The following is a 21,633-nucleotide window of genomic DNA, read 5'->3' as shown; positions in this document are numbered from 1 at the left end:
TCTAAAAATATTTATCTCAAATAGTTATTCAATTAATATGTTAGAAGAATGATCTTAAATCTGACTTTTAGACTCTTTCATTCCATCAAATTCAAATCCTCTATCCAGAAGGATAAAAAATAGTTTTGTTCTGGCCTTCATTATTTTCTGTTCCTCCTTGCCCAAAATTTTATCCCAAATTCTGAAACCTGTGCTTGCAGACAGAAATGAATGAGGAGAGTTAAACGCTGATGCTGTAAAGAGGGGTAAAAAAGGTGAACAGAACAAAAGACTTGACTACTTATTTCTTCTATGTACTTAGTTATGTAAATGTATTAAAATAAATATAAAGTGACTCAGACTTATTCACCACTGCAATCTAGTGATATTGGGAAATATGGACTAATTAAAACTAACCATGCTCTTCAGTGTTCACTGAAGTGGGAAACCTAAGCAGTCTAAGCAGTTTGGCATCAAAACTGTTGTTGAATGTGCTTGTTTAGTCTCTGGCATAACCTTATCCAATCTTGTATGTGACCTCTGGGCGCTACCACAATATAAAAATTAATTACGAAAGATATCATTCGGAAGAGGTGAAAATAGAAGTTCAAATTCTCATTTGGCTGTACCTGGAGATCAGTATGAGCATAAAACATTCCTCAAACAATGACCACAAAAAAGAGACTGATAGAAAGAGAGAGAATGTGTGTTGGGGTGGAGGGACGAACCAGATTTAAGAGGGGACAGCATGTCTTTGAGACTCTAATTTGAAGACTGTCCCTATGTTCATGGCTATGCAGATACCCCTCAGGACCTGTCCAGATTCTAGCGTGTAAGAGGACTGCATAAGGAGGGATCTGTTTGCTGCACTGATAAACCTTTCAGAGCTTCTTCAAACAAACAGGACATTTCAAATAATTCTTGCGTAGTGATGCAGCATTTCCAAACTCAGGTGCTAAGTGTGTGTGTGTGTGTGTGGGGGGGGGGGCACAGACACCCATCCACCCACTGGCACAGTCTTTGAAAACTATAGTATTGACCTAAACATCAAAAGTTTTTCTTTATCTTTCATAGATTCATAGATGCTAGGGTCAGAAGGGACCTCAGCAGATCATGGAGTCTGGCCCCCTGCCCTGGGCAGGAAAGAGCGCTTGCATGCTTACTTGCTTGCTTTCTATACAGTGAGTGTATACACTTCCTAACTGAACCCTGTAAGGTTAAGATATTCTGCAAAATCCTGATAGCTAGAATATATTTTTAAATTGTACAGATTCTCAAAAACCCAGGTTTTAAATGCACAGAAAGCCCACCTAGCAGACTGGTACAAATCACAAGGGACCAAACAGGTACATGTCAAACTCTGGAACAACTGAAAATCCACCGTAAAAGATAGGGTGGGTTCTGTGAGGGGGTGAGGTTGGGGGGGTGTGAGAGAGGAAGGGTGGGAGGGTGTGTAAGGGGGGTGGCTTCGTGTGTGTGTATGTGTGGAAGGGTGGGACTTAGAGGGAGGGTTTGTGGGTGTGCGTGTGCGCGGAGGGGTGGGAGGATGTGTGCGACGCGGCAGAGAAACACGTAAGAGCCGGCAAAGCGTCGAGCCTCTAATTTGAAGACTGTCCCTATGTTCGCGGCGACGCCGGTTCTCCTCAGGGCAGACTGTGTCAGTGAGGTGCAAAGAGGGCCGCCAAGGCGGGATCGGGCGTGCTGCACCGCTAAACCTCCCCGAGCTCCTTCCCTTTAAAGGTGCCTCGGTGACCCCCGAGCTCCCCAGCACTGTCAGCAGCTTTCAACTTCGGGGGCTGGTAGAAGCCCCCAGACAGCCCGACCTCAGCTCCGCCCCCGCCCCCTCGGCCCTCCAGCAGCAGCTACGTGGGACCCTGGACTCCGGGGCCGAACCAGCGCCCCCTGGCGGGGAGATACTGTTAGGGCCGTCAGTGTCGTGGCACGGCGAACGTTCGTAGCCTAACGGTCTCCGCTCTGAGCCCCGCCCCGCCCCGCCGCCATTCATACAGCGGCCGCCTAGGATTGGCTCGCTCCAGGACCAGTAGCCCGCGGCGTTGCGGAGGCGGACCAATATGAGCAGGAGCCGCTGGGCGTAGGGGCGGGGGTTTTTCTGTCAGGTTCTTGTGTGGCAAGTGGGGGTGTGGGTTGTCTCGGCGGTTTGTCTCGTGGCAACGCCCGCCTTCTTGCCCTGCTCCCGTTCCCCATGGCGGCCGCCCCGGCGCTCCTCGTCCCGCTGCTGCTCCCGCTGCTGCTCCCGCTCCCACCGTGGCCGGGTGGCGCCGCGGCCTCCTCTAAGGCCGTGACGGCCAGTCTGGCGGCCAAGTGGGCCGCCCCACCGCTACTACTGGAGGCGAGGTGCGTGCCCCCCTCTCACCCGGCCGGGGAAGATGCCTCCGCCCCCACCCCCATCCTGGGCCTCTGCTCCTTCCAGCTGCCGCGGGCTAAAGGCTGAGGACACACGGAACGTACACCGGTTTAAAAAGGGGATGGGAGGGGAGGTCATTCCACGGGGCCCTGGGCACGGCCCCATGCCCGAGCTGCCCAGCCCTGGGCGCAGGTACAGGGGCTTTGCCAGCTGGGTGTGGTGCTGACTGCGGAAGGGCATTGCAGCTTGGCAGGTGTTGCTGGGTCTCACCGCCTCTCCACAGGTCTTTGCCTGGATTGAGGGCCTGTTTTTTGCAGTGTCTGCTGCAGGTTTGGGGGCTCCTCTACATAGGGGGATCCCAGCAATTGACATTTCTTCTAATAATAATAATAGTTTCTGTTGTTATCATTTTATTTAAGGCCATGTCATATTTCCACATTCGGTTGGGCAAAGCCCAGGAATTGGGTTCCAAAATTCGACTTGAGCTCAAGTCTGTGTGGCTCTTTCGCCAGTCACATATCCTCTGAGGCTTCGGATACACCCCCAAATCCAGGCAGGCATCCTAGGTGTAAGCTCCGGGCCCGGAGGCCTTGGGGTTTGCATGCCCTCACCTCACTTCATCTTCAGCAAAAGGCTGAGAAGCACTCCTTTTTTTCAAAAAAAGGCTTGTGTCAAGAAGCTGAGATCCTGGTGCTCTAGGAGTTTGCCATGTTGAATCAGAGCTGTGGTCACATCAGTTGAGCCATGTGCTCCTTTGAGAGGAAGGGAGAGCATGATGCCAAAGGCAGGTGGAGCTGCACCTCCTAGACAAACTCATTCGGAACTGCATAAGCTTTCGTGTGCAAGATTTTGCTGTGTTGGAAGCTCCTGCAGTCAGGCCCTTGGATAAACAAAGTCACTGAGGGTGTTTATAGACATGCTTGGGGACGTGGGAGGTGGTGTTTTAATTAGCAAGCCATGCTAATTAAAAGCACCCAAGCATCATGTGTATTGGCATCCCTGCACTGAAAAAATGGTGCCTGGGCAATTTGAATGAAAACTCTTTTGAGGAGCTTTAGTTCAAAGCGCCCTGCCATGATTTTTCAGCGCAGGGATGCTGATACATATGACAGTGGAGGCTGCTGGAACATGTTAATTTCTGTGCTCCAGAAAGCTCGATTAATTGAATGTTCTCCAATACACTGGATTTACAGTACATTGGAGCAGTCTCCCTGCATGTGTGTAAGTGCTCTGAATTTTTAAAAATTGTAGGAACCTCATGAAAAATAAGGGCATTATATTCAGGAAGGCAGCATCATATCAAGGTATTTTTACTCCAAGCAGGACATAAAGAATTTTGAATATTGTATACCACGATGCAGTCTTTGAATAAGGTTTTCTATTTTCCATGTGGTGAAAGTGCATAGGGGTAGGGTTCCTCTAGGGCAATGGTCTCCAAAGTGGGGTGCGCAAAACAATCCATTGGGGTGCGGAAAGAAAACATTAGAACTTCTATTGATATTTATGTTTATATAAATATATATATATATTGGAGATGCGTGCTCAAAAATTTTTCACTGATAGGGGTGCACAATCAAAAAAGTTTGGAGACCACTGCTCTAGGGGACTGTGAAAGGATTTAGCAAGAATCCTTTCACAGTATTAAGGCCTTTCAGGAACCAGCAAAAAACTTGCTTTAGACTGAGGTGGGCAAAATGCAGCTCGCGGGCTGGAAGCAGCCCACGGGGCCTCTAAAACATTTAGAAAATTAATATTTATCTGCCCCTGCCTGCCTGTCATGCAGCCCTTAATGGCTTTCCAAAACTCAGTAAATGGCCCTTCGCCCAAAACAATTGCCCACCCCTGCTTTAGACTCCAGCCAGTTAGAGGTATATGGAGGGAGGAGTCGAGTGAGAACCAGGACACTGCATCCAACCCAAAAATTTGTGTCCACATCATAAGGCTGTGACCCTTAGGACTGCCAGTGCCGTGTGGGTCTATCAAAGCCTCTCTAACCCTATCATAGTGTCTGACATTGTGAGCTCTTGCTTATGCAAGTTTATGCATCTCTAAATAAGTTAAATTGGAACACTACCCTGACTCTTGGCTTTAGAGGAGGGTACAGAAATCTCCGAGTAGACAGATGTGGAATAGCCTGTCCTTAAAATTGATTCTTTCCTCTCTGCAAATAATGAATGATCAGTTTGAGGCTTGAAAAGTTCAGTGAGGTCCTCTCTTTGCAGTGTGACTGCCGTAATACTTCCACTGACATAACAGTTCGTATGCCTTTGTCCCTTTTTATATGGTGCTGTATCTTTTTATATGGTACTTACCTTGGAATTGTCTAAATATTTTTCGGTCTAGCAGTTAAAATATTTCATGTTTTCCCTGCTTAAATGCATTGTAGCTTAAACTGAAGAACAGTGACCAGCTAATTTACACTTTGCTACTTTAGTGCTCAATATCACATCCCCTCCCCCCCCCCAGTCACCACCAGGGAAACTTGTGTCAAATGTAATAGTTGATATGGGAGACAGATGTATAGTTATAATTGTAAAAACAAAATCACAAAAATAAACCCATCACAAACACACCCATAAACTTTGGATGAATCATGTTAATTTGAAATCCACTTGATTTACAATTTTCAAGAAAGTAAATAAAAGTAGGGTTTAGCATTGCATATAGCTTTAGTCTCCCTGCCAAACTACGGTTTTGTGGTCCTATTTCCAAACTTTTTACCTCTTCTGTCACTGTGTGAAATACTCATACAAATGGGGAAGTAATAGAAACCACTCAGACAAACAGCAGTAAATGTATGTGTGAACTTTGGATACAATAGAGTTGAAAATACCTACATTTTTAGTCTTTAAAAATGGAGGTCTTTTGAAAAATAGAAGTTTGGTTTAAAAGAATGTAAGCTAAATGGAGAGACTACATTTAAAGCAAAACCAAGTGGTTGTCTTTAACTGTTTTTAACTATTAGAAACAAATGACCCATCTTAAAAGCTCAGATGTCAGAGGCCACATTAGATTTCCAGCTAGGTCATTGTCATGGATGTGTATTTTGTGACTAATTGAAAATTCTCAAATTATGAAATATGTATTTTCATGTATGAATTGTAGTTACTAAGCAAATAAAATTGTACGCGTATTTAATTATATACGCATATTTTGTATATTGCTATACATGTGGAAAAAATAAAGCAGACTATCACTTGTATCTATTTTTGTACGAGGTAGTAATTTGTTCATTCTTTGGTGAATATCTGTGACTGCTGAGTTTCTATCAGATTGATAGCATTTTAGTTTTATTTTTTCATTAATTGGGAGAAACAAGTCCACATTCCTCATTTTATAATAGAAGGGTACTGGACTATTACTTACCACTTTTTAAATAGCTGTAGTGTTTTTAAATCTGTGCTATTAAACAGATTCAACATATGGACAAATTCATTTCATTTATTTTTAAACAGTGAATTTATTGCAGAAGAAGGTAATGAGAAGTTTTGGCAATTTTTGGAAACTGTACGAGAATTAACAATTTATAAGCAAGGAGGTAAGTAAATGAAAAAGCATGCTAGCTCTAATATACAATACATACTAAATATAATTATCATCTAATTATTAACATCATAGTTCCCATGAAATAAAGACTGACAATTCATTACTTTTTTGTAGAGGTTCCCCTGTTACAAAGGCAATACCTTATCTGAGTACATGCTTTCCCTTTATCTGACTATTCACAACTACTCTTAGCTTAAAATGTGGCTCTCCAAGTAGCATCCCACAGGTTTCAGGCAGCCTATCAGTGATCTGATTGCTGCCTGCAGGAGCCACTGCATTGGCACAGCTCTGGAACCCAAGTGATGAGTGCTGCCACTGCTCACCCTGCTTCTGATTTTGGTGTCTTTGGGTGTGGTTGGCAACTAAATCAGTTGGGGAAAGAAAGAGACATGAGCGGTGGCAGTTTTGTCCTCTGGCTCTCTAGCCATGCCAATGCAGTAGATCTAGCAGCCACTTAATGAATTTATTCCGTGCAGTCTAGATCCAACCCATAGAACCAAATTAATTGGACATTCCTTCCTTAATGTAGAACTGTCTAAACCTACAACACTATAATGGATAATGCTTAGCCTGATGGACCAGTACAGGGCTTGTCAACCTGAAGATGAAGTTGCCCTGTCTTTAAACAGGCTCACATCATTACATAAAGCAGTATTATTATGATTTATGTAAATTTAGTAATGTTAGTTGTGATTGGAAAAAATAAAGAGAAAATGGTTAAACGTACAGGAAAAAAGATTGATCTACAACTCTAAGATGTTTAAGTTAAATCCATTTAAAAGTTAGTTATGCTACTGTTCATTTACAACAGAATTCATACCTTGTGAAACACAGTAAGAGTCTGCATTGTCCCAGAAGTGAGGCAAGGACCAGGTTGTGATTCAAAGTCTACCTTACCTCAGTTTACTAGTGAAAACGTTCTGACATTTTGCTGGCTTCAGTTTCTGCTGGTGCATGCGGGAACAGTAGAGCCCTGGTCCTACCCTCTACGTTGGGAAGTACAGAGCCACTTTATCAGTAGTTTCCTTGTGGAGAATGGAAAGGGTCCTATGTATCCCCTTTTACTCTTTTGTGCAGCAAGATCCCTGATGGAATCCTTATGTCTCGATAGTGGTCTTGCTGTGGAACTCCTTGTATGAACATCAAAGTGTGTTTTTTTCCTTTCATTTATATTTAATAAAACTGAAAAGCACTGTGTTTTCAGCTAAATAATTTTTCTTTAATTAAAATAAAACTATATTTTATCTTAACTTAGACCCGGTAGAATGATTTGTATCACACAAACTGTATTTTTAAATACTGTAATAGAGTTGGAAAGTAAAAAAAATATGCATAAGCAAGTAAGTATATACATAATACTACAGTACAGTTGAATTGTAAATATATATAACAGTACAGTTGAAGTAGTGTTATTGAAGGAGCCAACACTTTTAAGAGAAAATGAGATATCGTGTGAGAGGAGAACAAGTTTTGGAGGAAAAAGTTGATCTGTTATTTTGTTATGAGCAGGAATCCTGGTTTTCTCTGATTTAAAAAAAAAATCCCAAATTTTTAGATTAAAAAAGTAACCCAAAATCCACATTTTTCCATGATTAAAATGAAATACCAGTTGTTTATATCTATATAATAGTGGTGTTTCATTTTAATCACAGAAAAATGTGGATATTGAGTTACTTTTTTAAATCTGAAAATTGGAGATTCTTTTTATCAGAGAAAACCAGGATCCGTGATTATAAAGAAAATAAAATCAACAATGCTTGTAATATGTATGAGATCTTTAACTCAATGTGTTGAAAGGGAAGCATTGTGGGTAATTAACTAGTAAAGAAGTTAAAGAACTAATATAAGTATGATGTGAATTATTATATACAGTATGATATAAAGAAGTAATAATATAAGATGACTTCATATAAAAACAGGTAAGGAAACTCTACTGCTGCATGGCTGGTAGATTTTCATTTTGACCCATTGGCAGTTGTGTGAAGATTTGTGGAAAATTAGGGGCGATGGCAAAAGAATGGAAAAATAAATCATGGAGATTCTTGCATTTAACATGAAAAGACTTCCAATAGTCATCTGGTAAATTTTACTTTAAAACTAGGTAAGAGGATGGAACAATTATTGAGAGAATAATTAAAAAGCAATATATACCAGTATCAATGAGTAAGATGGGTAAACATTAAAATTATGCCTGATCAATTTGATATTTTTAGTGTGATGAAATTACAGAGTTAGAGGATTAAGGGTAATTTAGTAAGTACAATATTTGTTGGATTTTGTGAAGTATTGATTGATAAATTGTCACACAGTAAGTATTCAAATAAGCATGGTAGAAAAAGTAGAGCTGAAGGCCACCTAGTCCAAGCCCTTGTTTAAGGCAAGATCACCCCTACCTAATCATTCTGTGCATGTGTTTGTCTAACCTACCCTTAAAAATTTCCAAGGATGGAGATCTGACAACCTCCCTAGGTAGTCTGTTCCAGTACTTAACCACTCACAGATTGAGAGAATTTTCTCCCTACATTTCCCTTACTGCCATTTAAGGCTGTTGCTCTTTGTCTTGTCCCCTGTTCCAGCAGAGAATAGCATGTTACTGTCTTCTTTATAGTAGGGTATAAATTGACCAATAAGGTCTTTAGATTTTGTTGTCATAGGAAACAGGGAAGGGAGGGAAGCAAGAAGGGAGAGGGGGTGTTACCGGTGGCTGTGCGCAGCCACGACTGCCACCATGGTCGTGGGCCCTGGCCCCAGCCTAAAGCAGCAGGGGGAGGCAGGGAACACTCCCAGCCCCAGTCCGAAGCAGCAGGGGGCAGGTGGGGAGCGGCCCCAGCCCCTGCCCAAAGGGGAGGGGGGAAATGGCCCAGGCCCCAGCCTGAAGTGATGGGGGGAGGTGGGGAGTGGCCCCAGCCTGAAGTGGTGGGGGGAAGGCAGGGAGTGGCTCCGGCCTTGGCCTGAAGCAGCAGGGGGGGAGTGTGGAGTGGTCCTGGCCCAAGGTGAGGGGGGTGGACGCAGGTCTCTGTCCCTGCCTGCCCCTCTCCTCCTGTCATTCTTGACGGGCAGTTTGCTAGTACTACCATAACAAGTGTTGAATTCAGCAACTGCCCTACGCTGAACAAATGCCTCATTCTTTGAGGAAATCCAGCAGGTGAACCTTGGATAATTGCTGACTGTGAACCTGCTTTGAGACATATGGTACATCTTGTTGATTCTGAGTTGTACCTCCTGCACTTTGCTGGACTCAGCGATCCTATCAGTTTCATTGTAATATTTGCTTAAGGGAAATAAGGGTGAGCCTCTTGTTGATGATCATCAGAGGTTTTCATGTTGAGGGAATCTGAAACAGAACAGAGTTGATGTAGCAATTCTGCAAACCTTTTGGATATATAATAATGACCAAAACTGTAAGTTCATGTGCCCCATCTTGGCATCCAAGATGGTTACCACGAAGAAATGTTACAGTTGATCTCAGTTCATACAATGTTGGATTCATCATTGAAATTAATTTTCTAACTCTACTCGGGGCTGAAATATTGACCAAAACGTGAATTCGTGGCAGCCATCTTGGATTCCAGTATGGTGGCTACATGCACTACTTGCCAGATTGGCAACATGACTTTTCTGACATGGGTAGACCACCTTTGCCTGAAAAAACACTATTGCTGCTTCTGGCAATGAGTTGCCTACAGGGTGACACCCTTACCCTTCTTTTTTACTCTACTATTACAACCACCCTTCACATATTTGATGATGGTTATCAGATCTCTCTATCTTCTCTTCTGCAGACTAAATAATCCCTGTTCTTTTAATCTTTTCTTGTAAATCAGATTCCTAGACCTCTCTAACATTTTTTGCTGATCTTTGCTAGGCTCTTTCTAATTTGTCAGTGTCTTTCTTGAATACTGAATAGAGCAGAAGAATCACTTTGACTTGCAAGCAATGCTGCTTTAAATACACCCCAGAAAACTTGCTTTTTTGTTGTTGTTGCAGTGAACACTTTTGGCTCATATTCACCTTGCAGTGTTCGGCAACCCCCAGGTCCTTTTCTGTAGTATTTCAGCCCACCCAATAATGCCCCAATTCATATTTATGCCTGCAATTGTTTGGTCCCAAGTGCAGTACTTTGCTCTTGTCCTTACTGAATTTCAATTGATTACTTTCATTTTTTTTTGGTTTATTGAGCATGGATTGCACATGAATAGAAAACGGTTTAAAGGTCAACATACAGTGACGAAATGTACTATGTTTTGTTCACATACCCTATATCCTCCAGTAAGGCATGCATCTAGTTTTGGGAAGGCAGAATGAAGAAGGAAAAAAAAAGATTCTTCCAGGGTCCTGACTGAAAGGTGATCCCATGGAGCAGCTTCCTTGCCTTCAGCCAGCTCACTGGTTGCTTCAGGCAAAAGCTCAGTCTTTAACTCAAATCACAGCCACTGTTGAAGTCAGTAGTTGCTGTTAGCAGTGGCTGTGGGAGGGTTAAATTTATATGTACAGCCCTTTTCCCACTATCATAATTACTGAGTGATTCCTTTTCCAAAAAATGATTTGGTTAATCCACTCAGTCTCAAAAAACTATACATAGCAATGTAACAACTAAAGAGTTCTGTTTTTTCTGCAAAACATATTTATGTCATCATAAATCAACACATAAATAACACTGACCAAAATTATTTAGTGCAGAATATGGGATTAAAATATGATTGAAATTGAGTGTGTACTTATGTGCTTTATTGGGTTGCAGTCCTATTCACTTTTAAGTAATATATTTATGTCAAACTTTAATCTTTGTTACAAAATATTCTACACTTTATTTCTCTACAAGCAACAATGCAGAGAAAAAAATCAAGCATTCTAATTATATTTTATTCCCATGCAATTTTTAGTCTGTTAGAAAATCGTACATCATAAAAGTCATACAAATATTGTAAAATGCATTGAGTTGTGCGACTGTCCCTTTTAAGGCATAAACTTTGAATTTATGGCTGTAACTATCACCATAATTCAGTTAAGGAGGCAAGTTAAGGATAAGTAGACAGTAGAAGACTGTTAGTGATAGTGAAAGTTCATTTATTATGCAACAGCAAGAACTTCTGCAGTTTTTAAGGATGTTTTAGATTTTTTAGTGTTCAAAGATTTTTATAAATGTGTTGTAGGTATTTTAAACATATCTTGTATGGATTATCTGTAGTAAGATCAAATATATGTATTTGTATCCACGACCTGTGTATTTGGAAAAAAAAAACTTATTCATGTAATGCTTTCTTAAATTGTTCAGGTGAATGTTATCCTGGGATAGTAGTAATATGTAAACTTCCATAGAAATTTACTGCCATATTTACTCAAATATAAGATGAACTCCCCCCATTCAAATAAGTATGGTATTTTTGTAGGAACTAAGTTGGATGTTGAAAATCATGGTAGCGTCAAAGGTAATCAGAAACTAAGTTTTAGCCTTACAGAAATACTTGCATTTCCCGCCATATTATCTTTGACAATTGCTGCTTGGTACTACTGACATTAGACCTAGGTTGTCTGAGTGTTGCTAGTGCTTTGCTGGTAAGTGCTGTACAAAACATAAAGACAGGCAACAGGGAATGTAATTGGACAGTACAGTTCAAATACATTCTATATTGGGGTGGCCACAATGTGGCCCACCAGGCCGTTCTATGTGGCCTGTGGGACCCCTAAAAAATGTAGAAAATATTTATCTGCCCCTGGCTGCCTGTCATGTGGTGCTTGATGGCTTGCCAAAACTTGGTAAGCGGCCCTCCACCTGAAATAATTGCTTATCCCTGTTCCATATGGAATAACTAAGAGGGCAGTTTCCTGGCAAAGGAGATTGTGTCTGGACTTGGTGGCCTGGCAGGTCCCTTCTATTCTTGTGTTTTTACGGTACTAGGAGGGTTTATATCGATTTGTCTCCCATTTTTTACAAGGACCACACAAACTCTTTTATTTGACCACCTATATTGTTAAAAGATGTCCAGAAAGGTTTCAGAAACAAAATTATCTTCATCAAGTGTGGGAAAGAAGCAGATGACCCCTTACTAATATGCACAACTTTAAATATGCTACACTACTATGCAGGAGAATGTTAGAAAAACTGAGAAACCACCTCCTTCACCTAACCCATTCCAATTATTATCAGACAAATCTGTCGTCTTGTAAATTCCCGGAGCTATCACAGCTACTGTGATTCTATAGCATTTACCAAAAAATGTAGTATTGTAAATTAGAACAAATAGCCTTTGCAGAGATTTCATTTTATGGAATGTTTTTGTGGCACAAAATAGAGGCATAGTAAATAAGATTTGAACAAGAGATGAGAGATTGTGAACATGAAAGTAAGAAGAAAGCAAACAAATGCTAAATGAGTTTAGTTATGTGGGAAGAGGATAGGCAATAAGAGGGCAAGAAGAAAATTAAAAAAAAACTTCAATATAACAAGCAATCTGCCTACGCACGTTTCAGAAAATGTCAGTATATATTCAAAAGAAGTCAGAGAAAAGAAACCTTAAAGAGCTGAAGGCATTGATTTGAAGAAAGATTTAAAAAGCACATCTTGGGGAAATAAGTAAGGGAAAGAAGTATAATTTCCTAGATGAGCAAGATATCAAATAATGTTCTACCAGTATCTGTGTTGTGTACAATGTGGGAGAGGAAATGTTTAACAAAATCTGTGAGATATAAATAAAAGTAACAGGATTAAATTCAGGGTGAATATCCCAAACACTAAGAATAAGAGTCTTTAAAAGTTCTTTTTCCTCTAGCTCTAGTCTCATTAAAACCTATGCAATGCTGTCAGGAACAAACCTGGATTTCCAATAGATAACAGAAGGGAGGGAGTTTTGAGGAGTTGCCCAGTACTTTTTTTTCACTTGACTGATTCTAGATTTATTAACCAGGGAATCCTGCAGACCCTTCTCTACTCTTTTTCCTGAGGACATTTGGATAGAGGTGTACTGGTGAATGAGAGCTGAAGATTTTTCAAACAGTTGAAACTGGAGACGAAGCCAGCATTCAGAGTTTTTTTCCCCAGTTGATTTTCTTGCCTAAGACATGTTGGTTGTCTCAGTTGTTTGGGGGAAGATCATTCATCATCTTGTTGCTTCTTGCATAACTTTTTCTCCAAGGTTAGAAAGCTAAATAATTGGTATCACCTCTAGGCTATGTCACTGTAGGAAGCTTTTGCAGCTAAATCTTGTAGCTCTGAATCTCTGCTCCAACTCCAGGATGGTGGGAACCTCATCAAAGCCTATAACTGGAAACATACACAAATTGGCATTCAGGATGAATGTATTAGATTAGATCTGATTAAGCATAAATGTGGGGGGGGTGTTGCTGAACGAGATGGTTCTCACATGAGTCAAGTTTCTGTTCTCTGGGCACGTCTACATGAGACATTAATGTCGTAGTAAGCTAATTCTGCGCGTTAGCATGGTTTTTGCTAGCCGTGCTAATGCGCAGTAGAATAAATCTACTGTGCATTAGCATCACATAAAAACTGTTCATCTGCGCTAATGAGCAGTAGTGGCAATTATGGTGCATTAAGGTTAGTATCTGTAATTACCTGGACTTCTACTGTTAACAGAAGTAGTAATTACAGATACTAACCTTAATATGCTGTAATTACGACACTTTAATGAACATGTAGATGTACCCCCTATCAGTCCTAGCTTGTTTCCAATACAGCCTTTGCTCAACCACCCAATTGGCTTAATTCCTGACATAAGGGACTGCCTTCATACATGACCTTTGCTACACAAAGTATTGACCTTCTGTTCTGTAAGCACTGCTAAGTCTGTTCACATATCCTTGTCTTGCCTTTTACTCCCTGTCCTAAATCCTTTGTCACTGATACTTCGTGCTTTTCTCATGACCTTGGCTTGCTTACTGGCTTTCTGACTTTATGTGAGCTACCTCTGGCAAGACCAGATGGCAACTGTGTTAAACTTCCCTTTGATAACCTTAAAAGAAATCACTCAGTGTTTTATATTCTTAGCTCATATTTTAGGCTAAGATTTCAATCTCTGGACTGGCATGTTCAAAGAAAACAGCTAAGTTTTACCAGATGAATCATGTAAGACATCTTGTCCTTCCACTTCTAAATTTACTGATAGGGATAGCCTTTGCTCAAGTGTTAAAGAAGGTGATGTGCATTCTAACCCTTTGGATAGAAAAAGGTAAGAAGCCTACCTACTACTTACCACCTACTGTTTAGGTAGAAAAAAGTTCACTATTTTAGAGTAATGAACTCTCAATACTATCCAAACTAGCCATAGGTGATATTGTGCTGATTGACTAATTTGTGCTAAAATGGTGGCTGATCCAAGCCCTGAATGCTGCTGAAGTTCCATTCATTGCTAAGCGTTCCCTGAGAGCAGCCTTTGATGCTTTTGAGGTGCTGTTTAAACTTGTAGCATTTAATATTACTTTGAGGCTCTATTCCAGATTCTGTTTATCTGGACTTGTATTGGTAACAAAAGCACCCATCAGATTGTGAATGGCTATTTAACTGCAAGGTCTATTGGGTTCCTCAGGAAAACGATACCAACCTGCAGGGTAATAAATCCAACCTGTTGGATACCAACCAATTTATTTTTCCTGGAATAATTGGTGCAGGATACCAAACTGCCAGAAACAAGTATACTTGGCCTCTGAAACAGACATGTTTTGAAAATTTCAATAATTCCGTTTAAGGAATGGAACCAATGCCGACAATAGTTTCATGATCAGCATTAGAAATCTTACAATACATGACTTGAAGGGGGATTTGCTGTATCATTTTCCTCTGCAACAACAACTTAGTGTCAGATTTGATAGAGGGCACGTGAACCCAGACCATATATTTGCCTCTCTATTATAGACTCTAAGACAGTTCCTGTCTTCTGATATAACCTGCTGCAAATGCAAGCCACAGACTTCTCCCAAACACTAAATTAAAGCGTATCTAACTTAATCATAATCACTTAGGTGATTAGTGAGCCTACCTCATCTCCTCATAAACTATTTAGGTGTTTAATTGCCCTACAGGCTAGGAAATTGCCTTTTATGGAATGTGGAGTTTGTGTTTTCAACTTCCAGACACAGCCCTGTTATGTCTTTGTCCATGAAATTGTAAAGCTAGCCATACCAGTTGCCCTTTTATATATAAGTACCTACAGACAGTTATCTCTTCGATAAATTGAATAGGTCAGGGGCTGGCAATGTTTTTGGGCCAAGTGCCAAAAAACCCTGCAACCTGGAAGATGTTGGCATGCTGGGGTGGATGGCAGGGAAGGTGCTAGGAGCCCAATCCTTATTGTGGTAGTGCAGTCTTGGGTCCTTCCCTGCTGTGCTACCTGAGGTTCACGTGCAGCTACTGCCAGCAGTGAACTGGGCTTGGGCTCTGGACCCCAGTGCTGCTGCTTGCAGCCTCATGGCTGCTTGCTACAAGCAGCCCTAAGGAAGCAGCGAGAAAAAGATACTGGCTCCCTGCCATGCTTATGAATTAGAAGGGCCAGGAGGGGATTTGCGGTGCCTATGGTGGCACCTCAGAACATCCTGGGCAGCTAGAGGCACCTTCTCGGGGTTCCTAGCTCAGTGGCATGATGTCATTGTGGTGGTGGTGCCTCCCTCAGTGCCCACTCACGAGGTGAAGGGACCCCCCTGAGTGCCCACTGTCTCCAGAGCTTTCGGAGGCGGAGCACTTCCAGGCAAGGGGGCCAGCCCCTGCCTTGCACCCATGATGGACCAGACGGTGACAGATGGATGCTGCATGCCTCCCTCCCCCTGGCCACATCCCACTTTCTGGGCAGCTTCCCAGGAGTGAGGGAGAGAAGAGAACTACTTACTACCATGGTGGGGGAGCCAGACTGGGGCTTCAGTACAGCTGTTTGCAGCATGCCCACGATCTGCGCTGCCCCAGGCCCCTCCCCCCATGGCTGCCTCAGGTCGTGCATGCAGCTGCCACTGCCATGGAGCCTAGCTGGGGCTGTGGAGCCCGGTGCAGCTGTTGCAGCCTCCCAGCTGCCTGCTACAGCTGGCCTGGGTTCTAGGCAGCTGCTGCTTGCCATAGAGCCTGGACTGCTTACAGGAGGGCTTGCAGCCTTCTGGTAGCCTGCTGCAAGCAGCCTGAGCTCTGTGGCCAGTGACAGCTGCCCAGAGCCTGGGCCAGCTGTGGCATGCTGAGAAAAATGGCATCAGGTGCCATGCTCTGGGTTGGTGACCCTTGGAATAGATTGAATTTCGTAAGCCTCACATTTGTAAATCTTATTTTACAGTCCTAGGATCACTTTTGTGGCCTACCTTTGAACTCTTCAAAAGACTATTTCCCAGTGCCTGCTTGATATTCTCCCATTTTATAAGGATCGTATAAGCATGGTTTTGTACTGAAAGCTTTTGTTGAAGTAGTTATCTTTGCTACAACAATCCCCAGATCATTTTCTGAGTCATTGCTTTATAAGACACAAAGATACACTAGACTTCTGCCACTAGGAACATGTCAATGCCCTGGAGATACGTTGTTGTAAGGCAGAAGCTGGCAACATTTTACAAAGGGCAGGTCAAAGGAATGTGTCTCAGCCCTAAGGCAGGCCACTTGTGACACAACCATTTCCCTTGCTGTTTCCCTGCTTCTGCATGATACTAAATGTTGCTCTGGACCACTGTTTTATAAACCTAGTGGGCACTCTTTCACCCCCCTACTTCAGCCACTGCTGCTATTCACTCATGTTGGTGCATTCTTAAAAATGCAGCAGCTGAATTAGGGCACAGAAATCTCCATGTGGAGGCCTCCATTCTGGCACCTTTTTCTCCATATGCCACTGATTTCCTGCTGCTGCAGAATGCCACTGCAATGCTGTAACCCCTCCTTTCTTCCTTCCTTCCACCCCCACCAATGATCTTTGCAGGTTGGATCACATCTCTTTACAAGCTGAATCTGGCCTGGAGTTCATAGATTGCCTACTAGGGCTGTGCGAAGCTTTGGTAGCTGATTCGATTTGGAAGAGATTCGGCCCGATTTGGAGACCAAATCTCTGAATCCAAATCGAATTGGGAGACCAAGTAAAGTTCTGAATTGATTCACAGCATCCAAATTGATTCAGAAAAGCTTTGGAAAAAGATTGGGCTGATTTGGAGATTCGGCCATAGACTAAACAGGCAGCTGACAGCTACCTCCAGCTGGTAAGTCTGTTGGGGTTGGGGGAGGGAGGGATTGGGGATGGGACAAGCTGCCCAGTTGGGGTGGGGGGCACATTACTTGGGGAGGGGGGGACATGGGATGTAAACACAGCAGCGTGCAGAGCAGGGTCTCTGCCCTGCTGCCGCTTGCCCAGCCAGGGTGGGATGTGGGCGCAGCTTGCTCCAAGAGGAAGGGGGCAAGTGGCAGTAGGGCAGAGCCTCCATTCCCAGTGCTGCCGCATCCGCATCCCGCGCCCCTCGCACCAGTTGGCAAGCAGCAGCAGGGCAGAGCCCCCGCTCCCAGCACTGATGCGAGCACAGCAGTGCTGGGAACAGGGACTATGCTCTGCTGCCACCCGGAGTGAGCTACACCTGCATCGCATCTCCCACCCCCCATGCCGTTTGGGCAAGCGGCAGCAGGGCAGAGCCCCCGCAGCTCCCCCCACCAGGGTGGAGGCAGGCACAGCTGGAGGAGCCATGCGAGAAGCCCCCATGGGTGCCCTGCCCAGCCCCATCCTCCTCCGCTTGGCCACAGTATCCCAGCACTTAAAAAAAAAAAAAAAAAGCCCAACACTCATCAGCTGCAGCAGCAGTGATTAGGGCCTCTGGGTGCAATGATTAGGGCCTCTAGGGGAATCAAACCGGAAACTGAGGGAACGTTCAGGGACCTTAACATTTCCCCAGCTCCTGGTTTGATTCACCTGGGAGCTGGGGTGACTCCACATGTCAGCTGGAGCCTGCCAGTACTCAGCCTCAGTGGCCCCAGCTCCCAGACAGTGCACGGTGCCCTGCCGAGCCATGCTGCCACAGAGCAGCTGCTGCGCGGGTGTCAGGTGGGGGGTGATCCCTGCTGCTCCCCCCACCCCATGCTGCACAGCGGGGCTTTACCACAAGCACTCAGAGGCCCTAATCTCTGCTGCTGCAGCTGGTGAATGCGGGGCTTTTTTTTTTAAAGTGCCAGGGCTGGGCGGGGGATGGGGCCGGGCATGGCAGCCGTAGGGGGCTTCTCCCGTGGCTCTCTCTGGCCTATCCAACTCACCAAATCTCTCCGAATCAGCGCCAAATCTGTTTCAAAACTGATTTGGCTGAATTGATTTAGGACAGTGATCTGAATCTCGGAATCGAATCACTATCCTCCAACTTGGCTGAATCCAAATCCGAATCGAATACTTCCCTATTCACACAGTCCTATTGCCTATCCACATTCTAAGGGAAGTTTGCTATTGTAGGAAGTGTCATCTGAATACATGATACTGAGAATGTTTCAAGAGAAAATGTTGCCAGTGGGAGGTACTTGATTTTATCAGGTGCTACTGCAAAGCACTTTCAACTATATAACCTGTGTCCTTTGTTCCCAGGTGTGTTACCTTGCATTTGGCTATACAGTGTATTAAAACAAATTAGATTTTGATCTTTCAAGAATTACATGTGCTTCACATTATTTACTACGCTACCAATCTTTGTATCATTTGCATGATGATAAATAAATATGGGCTCATAGTAGCAGTGATATCTTTTTTTAGACCAACAAGATTTTTGCAAAAAAAATTCTTTAAGTACAAGCTTTCGGACACAAACACCCTTCATTGGGCATTGGGATTATAAAAGTTCTCCTGGGTAGAAATGAAAGTTCATATTTCACAGGATTTCATAGAGGAGTCAATAGATGGAAAATTCCTTTGGGCAGGCAGGTCTTAGCTCTTAAAAAGTCTCTCACCTCTCTAGTGAGGTTTTGTGATGATCAACCTCAATACCTGATAATAAAGAAAGATTTTATAACATTATCCAGCTTGTTAGTAAAAATATCAAGTAGTATTTGGACCAAAACCCAGTGTCTTTGGGTCCCTGAATAGTAAAGGCTTTACTAATTGATGTTTCACCATTAAAAGCTATACTGTGAGATCTGTCAGTGAGCCAGTTTTACTCCATCTAAAATGTGTCGTTTTAATTTTATATAATACAAGGTTTTTAATTAAAATGTCATGTTTTACCACCAAACACTTTCAAGAAATCAAAGTGTACTTTATCAATGCAGTTGTCATTATCAACCAGGCTTTGACCAAAGAAAAAAAAAAGTGAGGAAGTTGTTTGTCAAGAGCTATTTTCTGTTAAATCATTTTAATGGTATTAATTATATTTTTAGCTTCTCATACCTTTTTGAAAGATTCCTGAATTAACAACTTCATTACTTTGGCATCATTAGCTAGTCAGTAGTTGCTAGAGTCATCTCTTACACCTTTTAAAATCAGTGCTGTCCAACTTCCTAGCAGCTGGGGCCATACACTGTACTGGCCTTGCACTTCAGAGATGATTACATGTTCCCCAGGCTGAAAGAACAAAATTTTTCTTTATACGTATTAGATAGATGCTTTAAGGAATAATTTGGCATGTTTCATTTGTAACCATTTTTGCTGCTACTTAGATTTCCATAGTACCATTTTTGTAGACTATCCAACAGGGTTACTTTATTCAATACATCACTGTGCCTCTCCCACTGCAGTTCTCCTTTTCCATCTGTTTTCAGTGATCCTGCTCATGAGGAATTGCAAAAAATCTGAAGCTCATTTAGTTGGTTGATTTAGCAGAAGAAAGATAGAAGTCTAGACCTTCAGAAGCTCTATTCTTTCATTAGAAAGGTCAGATTCTATGGCTGTGTCCAGATGAGAATGCACATGCATTTCCCTGGAGTTAAATAGCAGCATATAGTTGTGCCACTGCTACTTGTCCCCAGGGAACGCCCCTGCATGTGTGCTATGGGGGGTAGCAAATTGCCCTGGGTGGGGTAGGGGAGGCCAGGGCCAGAACCTGGATTGGCCCCAGCAGACTTTCTTGGTGGCCTCCCGGAGCTACAGCTGTGGCAATCTGAGCATGTAGAGCCTGGCCAGCACCCAGGGTGTGGCTGTGCCCAGCCAGGCTCTGGCTTTGGGCAGTGTGTGCTGCAGCCACCTACACCACCCTGCTTTTTTAGGCCCCATTTTTTTTTTGATACCAGGAGTTCCTGATATCTAAATTTGCTTCCACACTGCAAATGTGCAGCATGGAGAACCTATTCATGTGAACCACATGAGTTTTGTGGTGCCTGAAAAGCCTTTGAGGTGCTGCAGAGTGCACATGCGCGCTCATCTGGATGCACCCTATGAGTGCATCCAGATGAGCCTGCACATGCCTCTTGCAGCATCTCAAACTCCTTTGAGATGCTGCAAGAGGCATGTGCAGGAATGAGAAAACATTCCCTGTGTTGCACATTTGCAGCGTGGGGGCAAAATAAGACCCCTGGATATACAGGAGTCAAAAAAACCCACAGCGAAAAACATCAGGGTAGGGCATGGTTCAGGATTGTGCCCTGAGGCAACTGGAGGCTGAGTCCTCCACAAAGACGCTCTGGTAGCAGCCAGAGTGTCTCCTTGGTTGGTCCTCGCCCTGGTGCTGCAGCACACTGCCTGCCCATGCAGGACAGGCAGCGTGCCAGCTGCAGGGAGCTGGACCCAGGCTCCACTGCAGGTAAGTAAGGGGTGGGTGGAAGAGGGGGGAGAGGACCATGGGGGGGACCCCTGCCTGCTCCCCGAACACCCCCATCCCTGTCCCATCCCCTGCCTGCCCCCTGAGTCCCCCATCCCTGCCCTGTCCCAGCTCAAATTTGCACTGCTTCTATGCAAGTACATGCACTTGCAACAGCTCAAATAGAAGTGGTGCAAATTTAAGCCAGGGCTTTTTGCCTCGGCGTGTGCCTGGACATGCACTTTGGTGTGGGGCAAATTGTGCCACTTGGGGCAAAATATCCCTGCAGCCAGCCTGGGTTTATCTTCTGAATGTTTGCATGCTTACCAGTGCTAATATTATGTGGTACCCTGCATTACCTGTGAAAGGATCTCAAGGCACCCTAGTGTGCTATGGCACCGTGATTGAAAATCACTGTTCTACAGCATTGTGTAAGAAGGAATTATGTTCCAGATAGGGACAGTATGAAATGTATTCAGTTATGTGACTGGCTTAACTTTAAATTGTCCTGAAAGGAGTTGCTGTCACTGTCTTAGTTCCACTGGCCACAGTCACCTCCAGTGGGGTGACTGAGACTGTGCTTATGGGCTGCAGAGTTCTATGCAAGAATTCACAAATTTGGGGAAAAAAACCTGTATATTAAAACTCAAAAATTGGGCTCTTGGGTAATTTCTTTCTTAAACACATGGAAGAGTGGCCCAAGTAGTTACTGACAACATATATAATTTCATAGTTTCTAGGGTCGGAAGGGACCTGAGAAGATCATCTAGTTCGACCCCCTGCCATGGCAGGAAAGAGTACTGGGGTCAAACGACCCCAGCAAGGTGTTCATCTAACCTCTTCTTAAAAACCCCCAGGGTAGGAGCCTGCACCACCTCCCTTGGAAGTTGGTTCCAGACCCTAGCCGCCCTGACCGTGAAATAGCGCCTTCTGATGTCTAACCTAAATCTACCCTCTGCTAGCTTGTGACCGTTGTTCCTGGTCACTCCTGGCTGTGCTCGGGGGAACAGTGACTCCCCCAATGCCTTCTGATCCCCCCTGACCAGTTTGTAACAGGCCACAAGATCCCCCCTCAGCCTTCT

General features: G+C 43.5%; 1 protein-coding gene across 1 annotated transcript in view; it reads left to right on the top strand.

Moving 5' to 3' along the window:
• Window positions 1-2,145: 2,145 nt before the first annotated feature.
• The window catches only part of UGGT2 (UDP-glucose glycoprotein glucosyltransferase 2), a 246,877-nt gene continuing 227,389 nt past the window's right edge, over window positions 2,146-21,633 (top strand). The window contains exons 1-2 of the mRNA XM_019524912.1: window positions 2,146-2,334; window positions 5,800-5,882. Coding sequence (XP_019380457.1) covers window positions 2,183-2,334; window positions 5,800-5,882 — 235 coding nt within the window. The 5' untranslated portion in view covers window positions 2,146-2,182. The remainder of the gene's footprint in view (window positions 2,335-5,799; window positions 5,883-21,633) is intronic.

The sequence above is a fragment of the Gavialis gangeticus genome, unplaced genomic scaffold (genome assembly GCF_001723915.1).
Source record: "Gavialis gangeticus isolate Ggan-Ray unplaced genomic scaffold, GavGan_comp1, whole genome shotgun sequence".
In the NCBI taxonomy this organism is placed as follows: Eukaryota; Metazoa; Chordata; order Crocodylia; family Gavialidae; genus Gavialis; species Gavialis gangeticus.
Note: the sequence above shows the minus strand (reverse complement) of the source record. Positions and strands in the feature narration are given on the sequence as shown.